Genomic DNA, 18,442 nt, shown 5'->3' with positions numbered 1-18,442 from the left:
CACGCTGCGGGGCTGGATCCCACAGCCCCGAGGGAACCCCACACGGGGGGACTCGATCCCGGGGACCCCATCCCCAGCACCCTGCACTGGGGGGGCTGGTTCCTGCAGCCCCCCGGTGATCCCATTCCCAGGGCCCACATGGGGGGGGTGGATCCCACAGCCCCCCGGTGATCCCATCCCCAGGGCCCACATGGGGGGGGTGGATCCCACAGCCCCCCGGTGATCCCATCCCCAGGGCTCACATTAGGGTGCTGGTTCCTGCAGCCCCCAGATGACCCCATCCCCAGGGCTCACATGGGGCGGGGTGGATCCCACAGCCCTGGGTGATCCCAACGCCAGGGCTCACATTGGGGTGCTGGTTCCTGCAGCCCCCCGGTGATCCCATCCCCAGGGCCCACATGTGGGGGTGGATCCCACAGCCCTGGGTGACCCCAACGCCAGGGCTCACATTGGGGTGCTGGTTCCTGCAGCCCCCAGATGACCCCATCCCCAGGGCCCACATGGGGGGGTGGATCCCACAGCCCTGGGTGACCCCAACGCCAGGGCTCACATTGGGGTGCTGGTTCCTGCAGCCCCCAGATGACCCCATCCCCAGGGCCCACATGGGGGGGGTGGATCCCACAGCCCTGGGTGATCCCAATGCCAGGGCTCACATTGGGGTGCTGGTTCCTGCAGCCCCCCAGTGATCCCATCCCCAGGGCTCACATTGGGTGCTGGATCCCACAGCCCTGGGTGACCCCAACGCCAGGGCCCCATATTGAGGTGCTGGATCCCACAGCCCCAGGAGACCCCATCCCTAGCATCCTGCATTGGGAAGCTGGGTCCCACAGCCCTGGGGGAACCCCACTCCCGGGTCACACATTGGTGTGATGGATCCCACATCCCCATGGGACCCCATCCTCAAGGCCCCACAATGAGCTGTTAGATCCCACAGCACAGGGGGCATTCCATCACTACAGCCCCACATTGGGTTGGGGGCTGGATCCCACAGCCTTGGAGGACCACAACATCCCCAGCATTTTGGGGGGATATGGTTTTCTATGCTTGGAAACTCTCACAAGCCTGCGAAGACTTATTTACCTACTTAAAATTATTCACGAGTAGTCCCATTGACTTCAGTGTGATTACTCGTGAAAAATTAAATGTGTGTAAATCTGATATTGGAGCTACCGTCTCTTTAATTGAAATCAGGGTCTTTAGGATGGAATGTAATCTGCAGGTGAAGTCAATGAATCAACAGAACAAGCTAACCTCTCTCATTGGTGTCTGTAGATGTATTTGTTCTCTGCAGTTTTATTATAAGCAGAGCAATTGCAGAGGTGGTTTGGTAGTGCTGGTGGTGGTACTAGTTCTACTTTATGATGGCTATGGTCCTTTCAGGTAAGGAGTGGTAGTTGTGCACAATGTCCTATTTGCAATTATTTTATGATTATTTGATAGTTCTTAGTTTGAGTGTCTTCCCAGAGTGTATTCAGTAATGTGACTAGCATTTGTTATCTTGCTAAATATCTTAATCTTTTTATAATTCATCCCACAAAGTATTAATTAGACATTGAAATATCTAAAAATACTAAATCAGGAGCTAAATTATGTGGCTTAAGCTAGTCTTGCTTCTAGAGAGTGCTCTCCTCTCTCAGATGTACAATCTGCACACTGAGGAGGATAGAGCTGTTTTGAGCTAGTCTCGGTCTATATGCAACAAGCTTGTAAATTCCACTCTTCCTTTTTGCATTGATGTCTGCCTTACTAGCAGAGATGCAGCTTTCGTCAGTTCCCTTTCTAAGGAAGAAGATAGACTATGCCAGGGGAGATCCTCTGTGTCTCAGGCTCTACAGTAGCAAGAGAAAGGAGGGCTACTCTACCTACATATATAAAGTCCTAAAGCAAGTAAGTGCTGCAATAAGAGCTTAAAAATGAACATGTTATCTTTGAGCCCTCAAGGGGGAGGGAGAGCTTTGCCTGCCCCACACTTCTTGAGAAGTATTACTGGTCTACATAAGCCACTCTTAATGCTGTGTGGATGAGACTTGTTTAGAGCAGGTTTAGCTAACATTTTTCTCTCTCCTTTAACAATCTGCAGGAGCCTTATCTACACTAGGGCTCCAAATTCCACTTATGGTGAAAGTCTTAAATTACTGTGGTGTAAGCAAGGTTTTTAGGGCTAGGACTTCTTCTGACTTAAAAATCTGTTCTGGCTCCTGTCTGGGGTACTGATAATATAAATCTATGCCCCTGAGCATGGTTGCTTAGGAAGAGAGCCTCTTAAAGGCTAAGTAGCAGCCAACTGGAGAAATGTGGGAGTGACTTTCATGTTTGCCTGACTGTGTTAATTATCTTACCTATGACACACATGAGTCTTCATCCTTGTGTCTGAGCCATATGTCACTGGCTTGTGTCTGTGGCTTTGATGTTCCTGAGCAATGCCTGCCTACCTACTTCTGGAGGCACCCAATCAACATCTGGGAGTGGAGAGGACACTTACTGCTTGGTCTCTTTTTACGTGGCTGCGCAGGGAGGCTCTGAAAATGCCTCCTACTCTACATGGTAAAACACCTGGGACCAGCCCTTTTAAGGACTCCTGTTCATTATAAAGTACCTACAGTCATTTATAGTGAGTCCTGTTCAGTCTCGTTGCAGCCTGCTGTCCTGATAGACCACTCTAAGGCCAGGTTGGTACTTGCACACCTAGACTCTGCTCCTCCCCATTTTGTTAAGCAACTTGGGCCGGGATTTGGTTAAATACTACCAGGCTTCTGGAGCAGTAACTTAAGCTTTGATGTGTTACTACAGCGAGTACTCTACCCACAGTTGCACTTTTCTAACAAGCATGGGTTAGACATTTCATTGCCTCCACAGCAGTTAGCCAGACTAATATAATGGCATCCCCTGCTTTGGGGAGGGAAGTGGGAGAAGTTGAGAGGTTTGACTGACTCCGGTTTTGGTGGGTCACCTGAGCTACTTGACTATTCTGTGACATGCTTTTTGGCTCCTTCAAGAGCTGATTCGTTAAAGGTGAATAGAGGTTGCTGAACTTTGCCTCTTACCCTTCCAGACCAAGGAAATCAAACTTAAACCTCACACCTTAACTATCTGTTTCCTGGTCTAACTCTTCCCATGCAACCCTAACTCTGTCCATGTGGAACAGGCATGGGACATGCAACAAACCTTTACCCATAACTTAGAAAACCTTCCACTTTGTGTGCTCAACATGGCAGGCTGTGAGACCTGCAACTACAATGCCCCAAGATCCCTGCTTATGGGCTGTGTCATGCGGGTGGTCAGACTGACTGCAGTGGTCCCCCATGGCTACTAAAAGCTATGAAGGTTCTTGGAACTTGTTTCCCTGACAATGCTGATGTGTGTCTTGGAGATTTATAGTGCTATGATGATCTTGAGGGCAGTGACAGGAGGTGGGAGAATGGCAGTGTGTGGTGTAAGCTTTCATGAGCTTAAGTCTTTGTTTTGCACTCTGGAAGGGTATATGCCAGTGGTAAGCAACCTTCATTCACCTATATGAAAGCTCTTTGAACTCCTGGCTTCTATGCATTAACAGAGTCTCTAGTTCCTGATCTAACAATTAGATGGGCTTTTTTAGGACTAGTGGTGTTGCTGAACTTGCCACTAAGTTAGTGCACTTCTAAGCAAGTGACTTGACATTAATGCTCCTTCTCTGGCAGATGCATCAAGTCTCAGGGGTCTCCTGCTGGGTTGCCGATGTCATAAATTCTCTGGATAAACCACAGTTGTTTGGGAAAGTTGCATTAGAAGCTGCCAGGTTGTCTCTCTACAACAAGAGAAGCCTCATTACCTGCAGAGAGGTCCAGGCTGCAATGAAGTTAGTGCTTCTGCATGAGCTCTCCAAGCAAGACAGGTGTGAGACCATCAAAGCTGTGACAAAGTCCACTGGCTGTCAATGAACTCTTATTACTGTGTAATGGTTTTAATGCTTATGAAGGTTGAATGTATAATAAAGTACTTGTAACTATTGCTGCTTTGTGAGGATCAGTTACTGAAATGCCTCTTTAGGTGAGGCAGGCAGCATCCTAGCACACTGCATCTACAGCCATATATAATACACAGGCTCCCAGGAAAACTCACCTCTGGTTGTAATGTACAGGAGGCTCTCTAAGTCATAGGGCTCCTTCTCTCCTGAACCAGAAGAGGCTGCAGAGGTGCCATGTACACCTTCCATCTCATTGCAGGTATCTGTTGCTGGTATGCTAACTAAAGCAGTGCAGCTCTTGAGAGGCCACTTGTGCCCCACTATCCATGGGGAAGTGGCTTTGATAGTGGGGTGCTAGGGATAGGCCAGCCCCTTGCCATTCAAGCAACCTAAATAGTGAGGAAGTATCTTCAACTACCACAGTTTGACAGCGGCTCTAAATAGAGTGTAGGACCTGGAAGGGGTGAGTCAGCAGAGGGAAGGGGGAAACTTGAGTCCCACTTGATGTCTAGCAGCTGCCTTTCCAAGCATTCTTGGGGCGGGGGAGGAAATCAGGCCGAATTGCTTAGTCACCATTGACAGGAGACGGGTGTTGCCTAGTTCCTAATGTGATCTAGTACTTAGAGCAGGGGATTTGCAGTTCTGACTTCTGCTCTCCCACTGAGTTGCTTTGGACAAGGTTAGACTGCTATTTAACCCCTTATGCTGCCATTCTCCATAAATAGGAAGAATTATACTAGCATGCATTGCTATATGGCTGAAGTACTAAAATGCATTTGAAAAAATTACTACTAAAAATTGATTTAATTGGGGATTGGACCTGCTTTGAGCAGGGGGTTGGACTAGATACCTCCTGAGGTCCCTTCTAACCCTGATATCTATACTAGAGGCCTGCCCACAGCAGGAAGCCTTTCCAGAATAAGGTGTCTGTGAATTTAAAGTCCTCAAGATATACTGGAATAATGTCCTTTGTGGACACTTACTTTTATTCTGGAAAAAAATCCACACATGGCATTAATCTGCAAGAGCTATTCTGGCCAATTAAGCTCTGTAGACAAGGTCTTATAGTGAGATTCTGCTCCCTCATATAGAGACTCAGGGAGTCAGTCCTGCCAGAGCAGCTGCTGCAAATGCCCAGAGGGGGTCTGTCAACCCATACTTAGACCCTGCTCCAGAGAGCTTCCACTATGTCTTATTCTGTTTGTACAGTACCTAGCACCCTGGTCCTGAGTGTGAGTACACTCAAGTGCTACAGTAATACAAATGAATAAACTTGACATTCAAATGTCTCAATTGCTGGGCAGAGCCATCAGTGGTGATCAGGGGTGGCTCTAGGTATTTTGCCACCCCAAGCATTGCAGGCAGGCTGCCTTCAGCGGCTTGCCTGCAGGAGGTCCCCGGTCCCACAGATTCGGCAGCATGCCTGCAGGAGGTCCACTGAAGCCACGGGACCAGCGGACCCGCTGAAGGCAACCTGCCTGCTGCCCTCGCAGTGACCGGCAGAGCACCCCCCCCATAGCTTGCCGCCCTAGGCGTGCTGGTGCCTGGAGCCGCCCCTGGTGGTGATGAATGGGGCTAGCTTACTGGTTGCACAGCTTGCTTCCTATCTGATGCCTTCTCAACCCAGAGATGCTGTGGCTAGCTTGAGGAGAGATCAGTTTCTGGAGCACATTCAATACTGGACTTCACAATGACTGCGATAGCTTTATGATGTGGCTACTGGAAACCAGCCTGAGACTCGTAACTTACTCTTCAGTGGACAGTGAAATGAAAGGTAACTTGGGGTTCTTAGGTCAGTAGTGTCTAATTTCATCCAACTTGCTTTACCATGCAGAACCTTGCTCAAATGTCATAATCTGTGACAGGCAGATGTGTCAACACACATGTCCATTCATTAGGAAGTTTCTCTGCCTTAATGTTGTTGGGGTCACCTGTCAAGGCTTTGTGGTGAAGCTGGGATGAGCATTGCTTTTCAGTATGGGTTGGAAATGGAAGTGAAAATCTTATCCATGTTGTAGGCACAGGATGGCAGAGGCTTCCCCAAACTTCCTTCTGTTCTTTGAAGGATTTGATGGGATGTCCACAAGCAGCCTTAGCTGCCAATAAACAAATCTGTTGGTGCTTGAGCTTGTAAGTGCTGTATTGGAAACCCTAACCCCCCAGGGTCTGGGATGGGGAGATTCCAGAGGGAGAACCTGTGCTGCTGAAGCTGTTCCTAGTTCTAACAACCCTCTGGAAGGATGTTGGAGGCTCTCTGCCTTTCCAACACTTTCAGTGGTGAGAAGTTACTGAAAGAAACTTTGCCAAGAGCAGCTTGCTGTATTTAGGAGTGATGACAACCTGTCAGCTGGAGGGAGCTTCCACCACTGAATCTGTCATCGCTTGGCTCCTGGAATGAGCCATAGCCTTGGGTGGAAATTGGATACACCAGGAGTGGCTGCACCAGCAGCTGTGCCTCCCTTCATGCTGACAAGGATCAGAGAGGCGAGGAACAGAGAAGCACCCTGTCTGCCTCCAAGCTTGCCTATGGATGACAAATGCCTGAGATGTTATATTTTTTTTCCCACTGTTTAGATGTTCATGGTCTCAAAGTGCTATTGCTGTTACTAGGACTTTTATCCATGTGACAGTCCTAATTCTGCCCCCTTCTCCCAACACCACGTTCGGCTGGTGTCCTTGCTGTGGATCACTACCCTTTCCTAGGAGCAGAGCTGGGTGACATGGTTCAGGTGAGCAGCTTATTTGCTGAAAATGCAGTTTGGGGTTGACCAAAACTAAATTAGGTGTCAAAAGGTGTGTGTGTGTGTGTGCGTGCAATGGGATTTAAGTGCTGTTCACAAAACTACAGGAGATGGAGCTGCCCTGCCCCCTTATGCCCAATATTTCAGTGGTTAGGGTACTTACCTGTCTTCAAATGACCACTGCAGAGCAGGGACTAGAACCTAGGTCTCTGCTTTCATAGCTTGGTGGTTGGGGTCCTCCCCATCTGCTTTCTGGGGTGGGGTCTTTAAATCCCTCCTAGGGAAGCTATTCCACTTTGTATAAATTAACTAATGGGATCAGAGACTGGAAGCCAGGTTCCCCCAGCTGAGGTAATTAACCACCAGACTAGAGTCATTTTCACTCTCTCTGGCTCAGTGAATATTTGAGTATTTTACACACACTGGAACAGCTTCAACAGGAGAAACCAACCCCAGAATCTGCCCTAGCCTGGTGCTTAGGGTACTCTCTGGGGAAGACTGGGTCTCCCACCTCCCAGGGGAGCACCCTAACTACTGGTTTATTAAGTATAAGAGGGCATTGCTGTCTTCTCCTCCTATTTTTGTGAATGTAACCCTTAATTTCCTCTGCTTATTATCAAAATACCCAAACTGAAACATTGTTTGACCTACATGTGGAAGTTTTGATTTGCCAAAAATGCCAGAGAATTTTATTCAGGTCAAACTAACATTGTCCCCAGAACTGCCAGCAAAGTGAAACATCTGTTGTTCACCCCACTCTCATTATGTGTTTAATGAAACTTAACAATCTGCTGCCTGCAGGATGCAGTGATTGGGGTAAAAGAGACCAGAACTGGGGTTTGAGGGAGAGTTAATGGGGCTGGAGAAGGACTGTCCTTTCCCTCTGCCACCAATCAGGGCTACCCATTAATGATGACAGCTGTTAATGCTGATGTTTAATGCAGTGACTCCACCCCCTCATACTCTACCATTGTACAATATGGTGATTCCAACATGCCCTGGGCCATCACCTCCATTGTACACATGGTGTAACCTACACTAGCCCGGTGTGGCTCTTTGGACTCTTGCAGTAGCTATGCCACATATTGAGAGAGCTGGAGTCTGCTCCTGCCATTGCTCCAATGTTCCTCTGTTAGCTCAACTGGAGCAGCTCATGCTTTTAAAGCTAGAGGTCCAGGGTCCACTAGGGGCAACATTACATGCACTACAAAAGATGCTGAAGCTCCTTTAGAAGTTATGAGCTTGATGTAGAAATTCCTCAGTGAGACCCTCTGGTCTGTTTCGTTCAAGATTATAATAGTCCCACCTGGCTTTAAGCTATTGATCAGCTAGCCCCTAGCAGGGGCCACACTGAGCACATTACCAGCCTCAAGCCATGGCTGCTCACCCAAAACTGCAGAGATTCAGAGCAGTTCAAATGTCCATGTACTTCTGCAGGGACTGAACCCCAGGCTGCTGGCTCTAAAAGCAGGAGTCACTACTGCCTGAGTTCAATAACAACATCAAAGGCAGGAACAGATTTATAAATCATTATCTGTGGTCTGCCCCTTCAAGGGACAGAGCTCCACTGGGATAAAGGGTGGAGAACAGTGGCATCTTCTGAAGTCCTGCTGTTGAGGACATAATTAAACTCTCAGTCACTATGTCAAGATAACTTAAATGCTCTCATTATAGCCTGTGTCTTCAGCTACATTATTGCCATAAATGTGGAGCTGCTATTGTCCCTTACTGTCATCAATAACAGTGTTGCCTGAGCAGTAACAGTGCATTAGTGGCAGCATTCCAAATAGGAAGCCTTGAAACCTTAAATAGCTATTTATACAAAACATGGTGCCCTTTTAACAAACATTTTTCCAATCTACTCTAACCAAAGAATTGCATATGTTGAATTTCATACCTCTGACTTCACTGGTACATTTTTAAAAGGGAGAAAAAATTTAGTTATGTCACTTTTTAGTCATAATTAACATTATTTTTCACCACAAACTGCTATAGAAAATTCAAGCAATTCAGAAAAATTACAATAACCATTTGGAATTGATCCTCTGACTCAAAACAGACTTTTTTATGGCTTTTTCCTACTCCTATTAAAATGGAAATTCTAGTGCAACTTTAAGTCTTGCTTATAGCAAAGCAATCACCCCTAGAGTTGGGTGAATAACTGGTGGGGGGGTTTTGTTTGTTTTTTTAATCTGAGCTAAAAAGTTCTTAAAGTTGCTTCAGGTCAAATGTGTTTATTTGCTTAACATTTTTAAGCATCCCAATACAGTAAAACTTTTGGAAAAAAATTTTGAATTGAAAAACTGAAATCTTTTGTATGCAGTGTTGTTGTAGCCATGTTGGTTCCAGGATATTAGAGAGAGAAGGTGGGTCAGGTATTGGACCAACTTCTGTTAGTGAGGGAAACAAGCTTTGGCACTTACACTGAGCTCTTCAGGTCTGGGAAAGGGACTCCCAGTGTCACAGCCACATACAAGGGGAGTGGATCATTTACATAAGTAGTATTTGAAGGGAGGGGAGACAGGCATGCGGGGTAGTGTTAGTGTGGTATAGATTGTTGTAAGAAGCTAGGGTTACCACACATTTGAGGTTCCATCTGGGTGGATTTTTCAAGTAACAGGCAATGTCCAGGATTTTTGCAGAGCAGACATTGCAGTTCAGACAGAGCCCCCATTGGTCTGCTTCCTGACTGGTGCATTCCCCTGCAGTCCCAGCTGCTGGATCCTGCCCACCTAGGCCCCACAGCTCCCAGCCCTGGTGAGGGAGTCCCATGGGGAGGTGCTGATTGACAACTGTTGTTGAGTCCTGGGCTTGAGCTGGCCACCTTGCCACCATGATAGGGAGCACTCCCCCTCCAGTGAGTGCCCATGCTGCAGGGATCCCCTGCAGCTCTGCCATCCCTTTCCCTCCGCCAGCTCCCTACTCTCTTGGGGGACCTAAAGTACAGTAATCCTAAAGCCACATATACTGTCTCTAATCAGTCTACAATTTTTCATGTCCAGCAAAATTATGACTTTGTTTGCCTTTCAGATAGGTCAGATTATGGAACGGTTGTTTTGTGACCTGTTTGCCTACAGGTGATAGGGTTTTTTTTCTTATCATTTTTCTGTCCGAGTTCATTCCAGAGTGTAGTCATTGTCTGGTTTCACCCATGGTGTTGGGGCATTTAGTGGATATGTTGTGATTGGCACATGTGGGACTCATGGATCCTGAAAGGGGTTGTGGGAGGTGTTGATCATTCATAAAGATTAGGGTTGGAAGACACCTCATGTGATGGAGTAGGGGCTGTCTGTGGGGGGGTTGGGAGAGCTAGGGAGGACTTTAGGTGAGGGACAGGTAGTCAGCCTGTAACCTGAGCTAGGCAGGGGGGAGGGGAGGTCAACACCTTTGCCCAGAAAGCTAGACAAAGGAAAGGAGCCAAGTGGAGAGGGTTGGGTCAGTTTCGGTTTGGGACTGGGTGGTGGAAGTTTAGGGGATCCTAGGCTGGGATCCAAGCACCCTGAACCCCCAGAAGGGCCAGATTGAGAGGTCCTGGCTCTAAACACGAGCTCTGCTGTATCCTGTGTTCCTGTTGTTCAATAAACCTTCTGTTTTGCTGGCTGAGAGTCACTGTGAGTCCCAGGAAGAGGGGTGCAGGGCCTGACTCCCCCACACTCCGTGACACCTCAGGAAGTCATCTAGTCCAACCCTCTGCTCAAAGCAGGACCAATACCAACGAAATCATCCCAGCCAATTTGTCCACGTCCTTTCTGTAGTGGGGGACCCAAAATTGGATGCAACACTCCAGCTGAGGCCTCACCAATGCCAAATAGAGGGGAATAATCTCTTCTCTAGATCTGCTGGTAATGATCCTACTAATGCAGCCTAATATGCCATTAGCCTTCTTGGCAACAAGGAGACACTTCTGACTCGTATCCAGCTGCTCATCCATTGTAATCCTCAGGTCCTTTTCTACAGAACTGCTGCTTAGCCAGTCGGTCCCTAGCCTGGGATTCTTCTGTCCTAAATGCAGGACTCTGCACTTGTCCTTGTTGAACCTCATCAGGTTTCTTTTGGCTCAATCCTCCAATTTGTCTAAGTCCCTCTGTATCCTATCCCTGCCCTCCAGTGTATCTACCTCTCCCCACAGCTTAGTGTCATTGTGAACTTGCTGAGGGTACGATCCATCCCATCATGCAGATCATTAATGAAGATGTTGAACAAAACTGGCCCCAGAACCAACCCCTGGGGCACTCTGCTTGATACCGGCTGCCAACTAGACATTGAGCCATTGATCACTGTAGCAGTGGAGGTAGACTTGCAAGTCCCCTTCTCTGGGATTGACTTACACAGGGCCCAGCACTGGGACCTGGTGGTGTGGGGGTACCTGGGTCCCTCTACAATACTCTGCCTTAAAGACTGAGCCCTGGTCTACACTACAGGGTTAGGTTGAATTTAGCTGTTAGGTCAATTTTATAATGAAAATCGGGGCTGCTACACAAGCAACCCTGTTCCTTCAACCTAAAGGGCTCTTAAAATCAACTTTTTTGTACTCCTCGCTGGCAAGGGGAGTAGTGCTAAAATCGACCTTGCTGGGTCAAATTTGGGGTAGTGCGGACACAAATGGATGTTACGGCCTCTGGGAGCTATCCCAGAGTGCTCCAATGTGACTGCTCTGGACAGCACTTTCAACGCCGATGCACTAGCCAGGTACACAGGAAAAGCCCTGGGAACTTTTGAATTTCATTTCCTGTTTGGTCAGCGTGGCGAGCTCAGCAGCACAGGTGACCATGCAGTCCCCCCAGAATGGCAAATGAGCTCCAGCATGGAGTGAACAGGAGACACTGGCTCTGATTGCTGTATGGGGAGAAGCATCTGTGCAGGCAGAACTCAATCCAAAAAGAAGAAATGCAAATATATATATGCCAAAATCGCACCAGGCATGATGGACAGAGGCTACAACAGGGACACACAGCAGTGCCGTGTGAAAGCTAAGGAGCTCAGGCAAGCCTACTAAAAGACAAAGGAGGCAAATGGTCACTCTGGGTCAGAGCCCCATACATGCCGCTTCTATGATCAGCTGCATGGCATTCTAGGGGGGCGGGGGACCCTACCACTATCCCACCACTGTCCGTGGACACCTGCAAGGGGGGAGTCTCACACAACACAGGAGGAGGATTTTGTGGATGGGGAAGAGGAGGAGAATGCACGACAGGCAATCGGTGAATCCATTCTCCCCGGCAGCCAGGAACATTTTTCATCACCCTGGAGCCAATACCCTCCCAAGGTGAGATCCCTGACCCTGAAGATGGAGAAGGCCCCTCTGGTGAGTGCACATTTGTAACTACAGTACAGGGTTTTAAAGCAATAGTGTTTAATGTTTGATTTGCCCTGAAGACTTGGGATGCATTCGTGGCCAGTACAGCTACTGGAAAAGTCTGTTAACGTGTCTGGGGATGGAGCAGGAATCCTCCAGGGACATCTCCATGAAGCTCTCCTGGAGGTACTCTGAAAGCCTTTGCAGAAGGTTTCTGGGCAGCGCAGCTTTATTCCGTCCTCCACAGTAGGACACTTTACCACGCCAAGCCAGTAGCGAGTAGTCTGGAATCATTGGAGCACAAAGCATGGCAGTGAATGGTCCTGAGTTTTGGTCACATTCAAGCAACATTCGGTCTATATCTTTCTGTGTTAGCCTCAGGAGAGTGATATCATCATTCATGGTCACCTGGTTTGAAATAAGGGAATGTTTGTAAGAGAACAGTAAAAGGACCCTGTTCATGCTGGGCTGTTTGTGCTTGGCTAAAAGGGATCATCCCTGATAATAGCCACATGGCAGTGGGAGGGGTGAAGGGATCATCCCAAATAGCCACACAGAGGGGTAGGGGGAGGTGTGTGCTGAACATCCACCCAAAAACCACAGCCCCTCCTTTTAAATGGCAAACCCAACTGGCATTGCTTGCTATGGGAAAGGAGGGCGTTGCAGTTTGAAAACATTCCCACATGTTATTGTCGGGGACTCGAACCCCAACAGCGAAGTTCGTTGTCTGACCGCAGAGAGACCAGGCAACACCAGCAAGGTCCGATCAAAAGTTCTTTATTGATAAGTGCACGTATCAGTAAAGAACAGCTCGTATCCGAAAAGAACCAGCCCCCTCTTTACAGCTTAGTATTAGCTTATATAGACAGTTTTATTACGTCATAGATCATTCACTAGAGCAATCCACCCCCTTTGTCTAACAACTAGAAATTAGACACCTTTTAATATATACGCATGCCTAGTCTCTACAATATTGAATTGTTAATATCTCAACAAGCGCCAAAGGTTAGGAATGTGAGGGAGTTAAAAACACACCGAACACTAAACCAGGGAGTTAGTCAGAACTGTGAGATGCTTGTGTTTCTTATCGGTCCTTCAAACACTGTGTCTTAACACAACACAGCTGGCATCAGCCCCCTCACTTATCTTGCTCTTTCCCAGGGCTTTGTGAGACAATTCTGCCTGTCAGTATTTCACTCTGGGTTTTCCCAGAAACCTCTGCTAGCCTGATTTTAGTCAGGTTGGCACAACTGGTTTTGTGCTACATCTTTATTCAGGCCTAACAATCCCCCCTTTGTCCCTAGAGGACCAACGGGACTCTTGGGACAACAAAGTACTGCTTGGCAGGGCACAACCGGGTTACGGTTTCTTCAGTTGCAGACGAAGCTACAAATCGCCTTCAGAGGTAACAGTTCATTGGTCTGGGGCACTGACTATAAATCAGGTAGGTATACCAAGGGGTCTAATGTCCCAGATGTCTCGGTAAACAATTCAGTCCCACATGCATCCTCCCCATGGACCCAGCAGGATTCGGTATGTGAAAGCTACACCCACCCTAACTGGTCCATATGCTTGGAAGTAGCACTATGAATATCCACACTTTCATCCAGAAAGTGTCCAAGTATGTTTGCATGACCACAGATCAGATGGTACTCCTGACGTGTCTGTAAGGGCAGTGGGCCTAGTCCAGTGGTCAGGATCAATTTAAACATACTAGATCCCACTGCAATGCCTTCCCAGCCTCAGTGATATTCAATACCATCCCTGTCAGTAACTTCTGGGTCATAGAACTAAGGGTGGAAATGACATGTCACTCAACAACTCCAGCCTGTACTGAAGATAGCTGAGCTGCAAAAATAAGGCTATTGGCCTTTTCTAGTCGGCCCAATTTCTTATCACGTTCTTGGCCTTTAAGAATATTCCAAATGGCTGTGTACCATTGGCCCCTAGACCACAGGGATTTGGTCAATCCTCTTTCTTTCCAGAGGAAATAACCCAGGCCCTCTGTTGTGCTAATCTAATGGCAGCCCCTTGTGAGCAATCTGGGTATGTAAAAGCGATCTGAAAACTGGATAAGGACAATGTTATTCAAAATGCAATGAGGGAGGCAATACATGCTGAAGGATTTATCCAAAACACAGGGCGCAGCCTGTAGAATAAACCCCAAAATCCAATTAATACCACAGTTCCAAATATAAGTCCCACAAATTTCTTCCTGCCAGTGTGTAATTGTTTGTTTCTTCACCAGGGTCAGTTCTTAATGTTCTTTTTAGTCAGGAATTCCTGGACTTTGGCAATGTCAGTGGAGTGAGTGTTTCTTCTTCTTTCCCAAAACAATTGTGGTTTAGCATCCTACAGGGGAGAGGTTTCCAGCACATATCACCCTGTAATAGCTGTGCTTTTTCTATAAAAGTCTAAAGGCACAGTTGGTCTGTCAGTGGACAAGGGAAAGGTTACCAGTACGTTACCTTGTCCTTCTTCCCTGCTGTCCAGAAGCACAGTAGAACTAGAAGAAAGAATAGGCGAATCATCAATAGGAAAATTCTTCTGATGTGGAGGGGTCTTTTTTGCAGTGAGAATCCTGGGTCCAAGCAGTTAGTCTTTGGCACTTCACAGCAGTGTTGGTAGACAGCAGGACTCAATACGGGCCTTTCCAGCATGGAGCCAAGGCAGTCTTTCGTTGATGGATCTGTATGTAGACCCAGTCTCCTGGTTCCAAGGAGGGGCAGGCTGCTAGGATCTTTGGGTTGTTTCTTCTTTACCTGTGAGAAAAAAAAACCTAACACATTGCATTAGTGTCTTTGCAGATTTTACAAATTTTATAGCTGCATGGGCAAATTTAAGTCCCCCCCTTGTTCCTTTTGAGGGTTAGCCAAGTCTTAGCTGTGAGGAGTGTCCTTGACGTCTCATCTTTAAACCAAGCATGTTAACTATTTTTTTTCTCAGTCAACTTGTCCTTTCCTTTTCCCTCCTCGGCTTTTTTTTTTTTTTTTTTTTTTTTTTTTGTAACCTACAAAAGAAACTTTTACTTTTTACTTATGTACCGTTTGTTAACAATGAACACATACACATTGCTGTTTTACAGTACATTAGTCTTATCTAATATATGCCACATATACCATTTCACTAAAATAATGTTATTACAGAACTTGAGAACAACAAACCAAGACAAGCACACCCACTTCGATGAGTTCATTTAATACAAACTGTAGTCCAATAGCTGTCCACCATCCCCAGCCCTCTGGCTAGAAGTCTGAGGTAGCCAGAAGGATCCCATGTACAATATGGGGAGTGGGTTAACTTTCCATGTCCTTGCTTTCAAAGACTGTTAATATGCAAATTTCAATAACAATTGTCAATTAAAAGTTTTGGCCAAGGTAGTATCTTTCTCTTACTTAAGAAAATGTATAAGACTTTAGTATATCACATTTTGCTGATGTATCCAAACACTTTGTATTCTAAGTTGAACAAAACAAATATCTGCATTTTAATCCAACACTGCTGCTTGATTTTAAATCAGACCATCCCATAAAAATATTAAACACATCAATTTTGGCCACAAGACAACACCACAAGACAGAACATAGAACACAAAACACAATTTTTACTGTGCCAGCAAATCATGGTACGTTGAATGCTGTTCAGCCGGCATCAGTGTTCTCTGATTATCTGAAAGACAAAACAGAAGTCTACCTCTTCTGGGCAGGCAATCATTACTAAAAATATACAAATACTCTTGTTGATTTTAGGCAAAACAAGGGAATTACCCCATATTAATTAGATAATTTGCATTAATACAGATGCTTGCTGGCTCACTTTTTACTTGTAACTTCTGCTTGTAAACACTGAAAGAAAACATCAGCACTCACAGTGCTCTTAGAGCCTAATACAATTTTAATTACATAGCACGGTATACATTCTTCAGCTAATTTAACAAAATTGTTCATAGCCAAATGATTGCAATCTAATAATTTCTTTGCCTGAATTTATTTACAAACATTTCAAAGACACCAAGAACTTTTTACTTTAGTACATTTACAAAATTCAACTGCTGTTCCCTCCAGCAACTATAGAGTTAACTTTTCACTGTGCCTTAAATCACGTGCTTGTCCTTTCAACAACCACTTACCAACTCAGATCACCATGCCAAATATTCTTCTAAGTATTTGAACCCCTATGTGTATACTTACTTACTCCGTTCTTGTTTTTTTTTCACTACACCCTAAAAGTTTCCAACCTGTTCTCCAAGCTCTCTGTCTGTTGCCGGGCCGCCTGGGCCCGATCCTTTTTTTTTTTTTTTTCTGAACCGTTTCTTTCCATGGGTACCAACGTATTGCACTACCAGTTAGCTAGGAGGGTGGGCTTTTTAAGTAGCCCCCACCCTTCTGGTCCTTTCCCTAAAACATTTCTACTCACAAAACTACTCGAGTCCTCCCCTGTGAGGCTTGCCACCTGGGCAAAACACATGGCCCACTGGCGTTGAACTATTTAATTTCCTCTTGTAGCAAACACACTGCTGTTACAACATATGCTGAGCACAAATGGTTAAATTTTAACAAGTCCCTGAAGGACTGGTACTTGCTTAGCCAGGGCTTCCTTTTCTAACTGGAAATCCTGTCTCAAGGCCTGCAACTTGCCCTGGCGCAGGTTTGAGTTGCCGCCTGGTTCATGTTCCATGCTCTTAATTGCTCAATTCTAGTTATCAAGTACACATCTCGTCCCTTTTCTCCAACTACTCTATTGCCCAGTCCTGCTACGACTGGGGGTAGATCCACCTGCCACCCTTCCGGTCAACCAGGGTGGAGAGAAAAATGCTAAACCCCTCTCCAGTTCTCAGACTTACTGCAGCTGAGAGTAGGCTCACCTTTAATCATGCAATCCTCAACATATAACACTAACAGTACCAAACAAAAGAAACACAAAATAACAAAGGTAAAACAGATAGATGGTGTAAATTCTATAGGGCTCCCCTATTCTCAATTGCTCACCAAACTGTGACAAATCTGTTACCAATTTATCTACTGCAGGACGTTGGGGAAACACACCATATAATCAAATTTTAAAGCTTAATTAAAAATAATAAAACAACAATGAAGAGTGTTGGGAACGCTCCCACATTACGCAGGAAGACCATGAATACTTTAACCCTTAAGCCACTTTAATACTCACACATGTCCAAACTGGCCACATCTGTATAACGTTCAGAGAAGGGGAATAGGCAGACGGGAGATTATCCTGTATACAGCTTGTCCAGAATTTCCAACATGCTTCTGCTCTTGGGAGAGCTGTTTTTTACACCCTGGAATCTCCTGCAGTGTCTCTTTTAGAGAGTTCAGTTCAGATTCCAGCCCGTGGCTTCTCCAGTTTCACCAAGGCAAGCTGAATTTCAAATTAACCCGTTCCTAGACAAATTGCTCACACTGTGTCAGAGGCTTTTCTTTGGTGATTAAAAGCTCCTTTGAGATATATGATCTTATCTAGATTGAAGGTACCTTCTAATGGGCATTGTTTAGATAGATTTTCACGCGTGTAAAGATTCCAATTCTTTAAATACCTGCAGGTTTTAAGACCATAATGTACGTACATGTAACATGCTGGGGTACCCTTAGGGGGTGAGGTGGAATATTTAGACTGTCCCTCCCCCATTTTCCACACACACACACACCAAGGCCATTATTTCCTATTACCACGATGCATCATATCTTGCTGCACAGTCAATAAATTCAGATGGCGTGAACCCAAGAGAGACAGACGTCCCCACAGACAGTCTTCCTCCCAGTGTGGCTCTGGGGCATATGCTGGGGGATTTTTACAAGAGCTCTCCATACAGCTTTAAACATACAGCTCCAAAAGCTACCTGGTTCCAGAAATCTTCTTTCAATCTTTAAGTATTAGAGACAATGGGGCGTCCCCCAGGCACTTACTGCCAAATTGTTCCATTTTGTAAGGGGACTCTAACCCCTCTTCCCCGCGTCAAGGTAAAGGGACTCTAACCCCCACCTCCCGCGTCGAGCGCTCACTTACCTCTCCAGGGGACTCGAACACCTGGACTGGGACTCAAACCCAGGCTGGGACTCTAACCCAGACTACTTGGATCCTGTGCAAACCTGGACTGGGACTCTAACCCAGACCTGGACTGGGACTCTAACCCAGACCTAAGTTGTCAGGGACTCTAACCCCGACAATCTGCACTGGGACTCTAACCCAGGCAACCTTAACCCTACTCAACGGGTAGGTGGATGTTGCTGGATTTCTACGAGCTTCAGCTGGTTCACAGAACTCGCCTTATCGCCGACGCAGAGATCAGATTACCAGGCAAGGCTCCTCTAAATCAGAGGATGCGCGCTGCGTTGCCTCAAAGTCTGATCCCCCGCCGGAGAGTCAGACAGAGTCCCGGCGGAGTCGCCAAAGATGTCGGGGACTCGAACCCCAACAGCGAAGTTCGTTGTCTGACCGCAGAGA

At 46.5% G+C, this 18,442-nt stretch overlaps 1 protein-coding gene across 2 annotated transcripts; it reads left to right on the top strand.

Annotated features, from left to right (window-relative positions):
• The first annotated feature begins 661 nt into the window (after window positions 1-661).
• Window positions 662-3,987, top strand: LOC123356320 (histone H2B-like). 2 transcript variants are annotated; one of them, XM_044999490.1, is made up of 3 exons: window positions 662-1,380; window positions 1,754-1,887; window positions 3,678-3,987. In XM_044999490.1, the coding sequence occupies exons 1-3, from the start codon at window positions 1,359-1,361 to the stop codon at window positions 3,915-3,917; spliced, it is 396 nt and encodes a 131-aa protein (XP_044855425.1). In that variant the 5' UTR covers window positions 662-1,358; the 3' UTR covers window positions 3,918-3,987. The 2 variants fall into 2 exon arrangements, with proteins under 2 accessions (XP_044855425.1, XP_044855424.1); XM_044999489.1 differs by having other exon boundaries at window positions 666-1,380; window positions 1,751-1,887.
• The last annotated feature ends 14,455 nt before the right edge of the window (window positions 3,988-18,442 follow it).

The sequence above is a fragment of the Mauremys mutica genome, chromosome 25, assembly GCF_020497125.1.
Source record: "Mauremys mutica isolate MM-2020 ecotype Southern chromosome 25, ASM2049712v1, whole genome shotgun sequence".
Taxonomy (NCBI): domain Eukaryota; kingdom Metazoa; phylum Chordata; order Testudines; family Geoemydidae; genus Mauremys; species Mauremys mutica.
The sequence above is the reverse complement of the archived record's forward strand: the minus strand, read 5'-3'. Positions and strand labels throughout refer to the sequence as shown.

What these genes read in the sequence shown, in the direction of transcription:
- LOC123356320 (XM_044999489.1), top strand. Translation starts at nt 1,359, where the DNA reads ATGATGGCTATGGTCCTTTCAG. An exon ending in GATGGCTATGGTCCTTTCAG is followed by an intron (nt 1,381 to 1,750) that starts GTAAGGAGTGGT and finishes CTGCCTTACTAG; the next exon opens with CAGAGATGCAGCTTTCGTCA. An exon ending in TATATAAAGTCCTAAAGCAA is followed by an intron (nt 1,888 to 3,677) that starts GTAAGTGCTGCA and finishes CTTCTCTGGCAG; the next exon opens with ATGCATCAAGTCTCAGGGGT.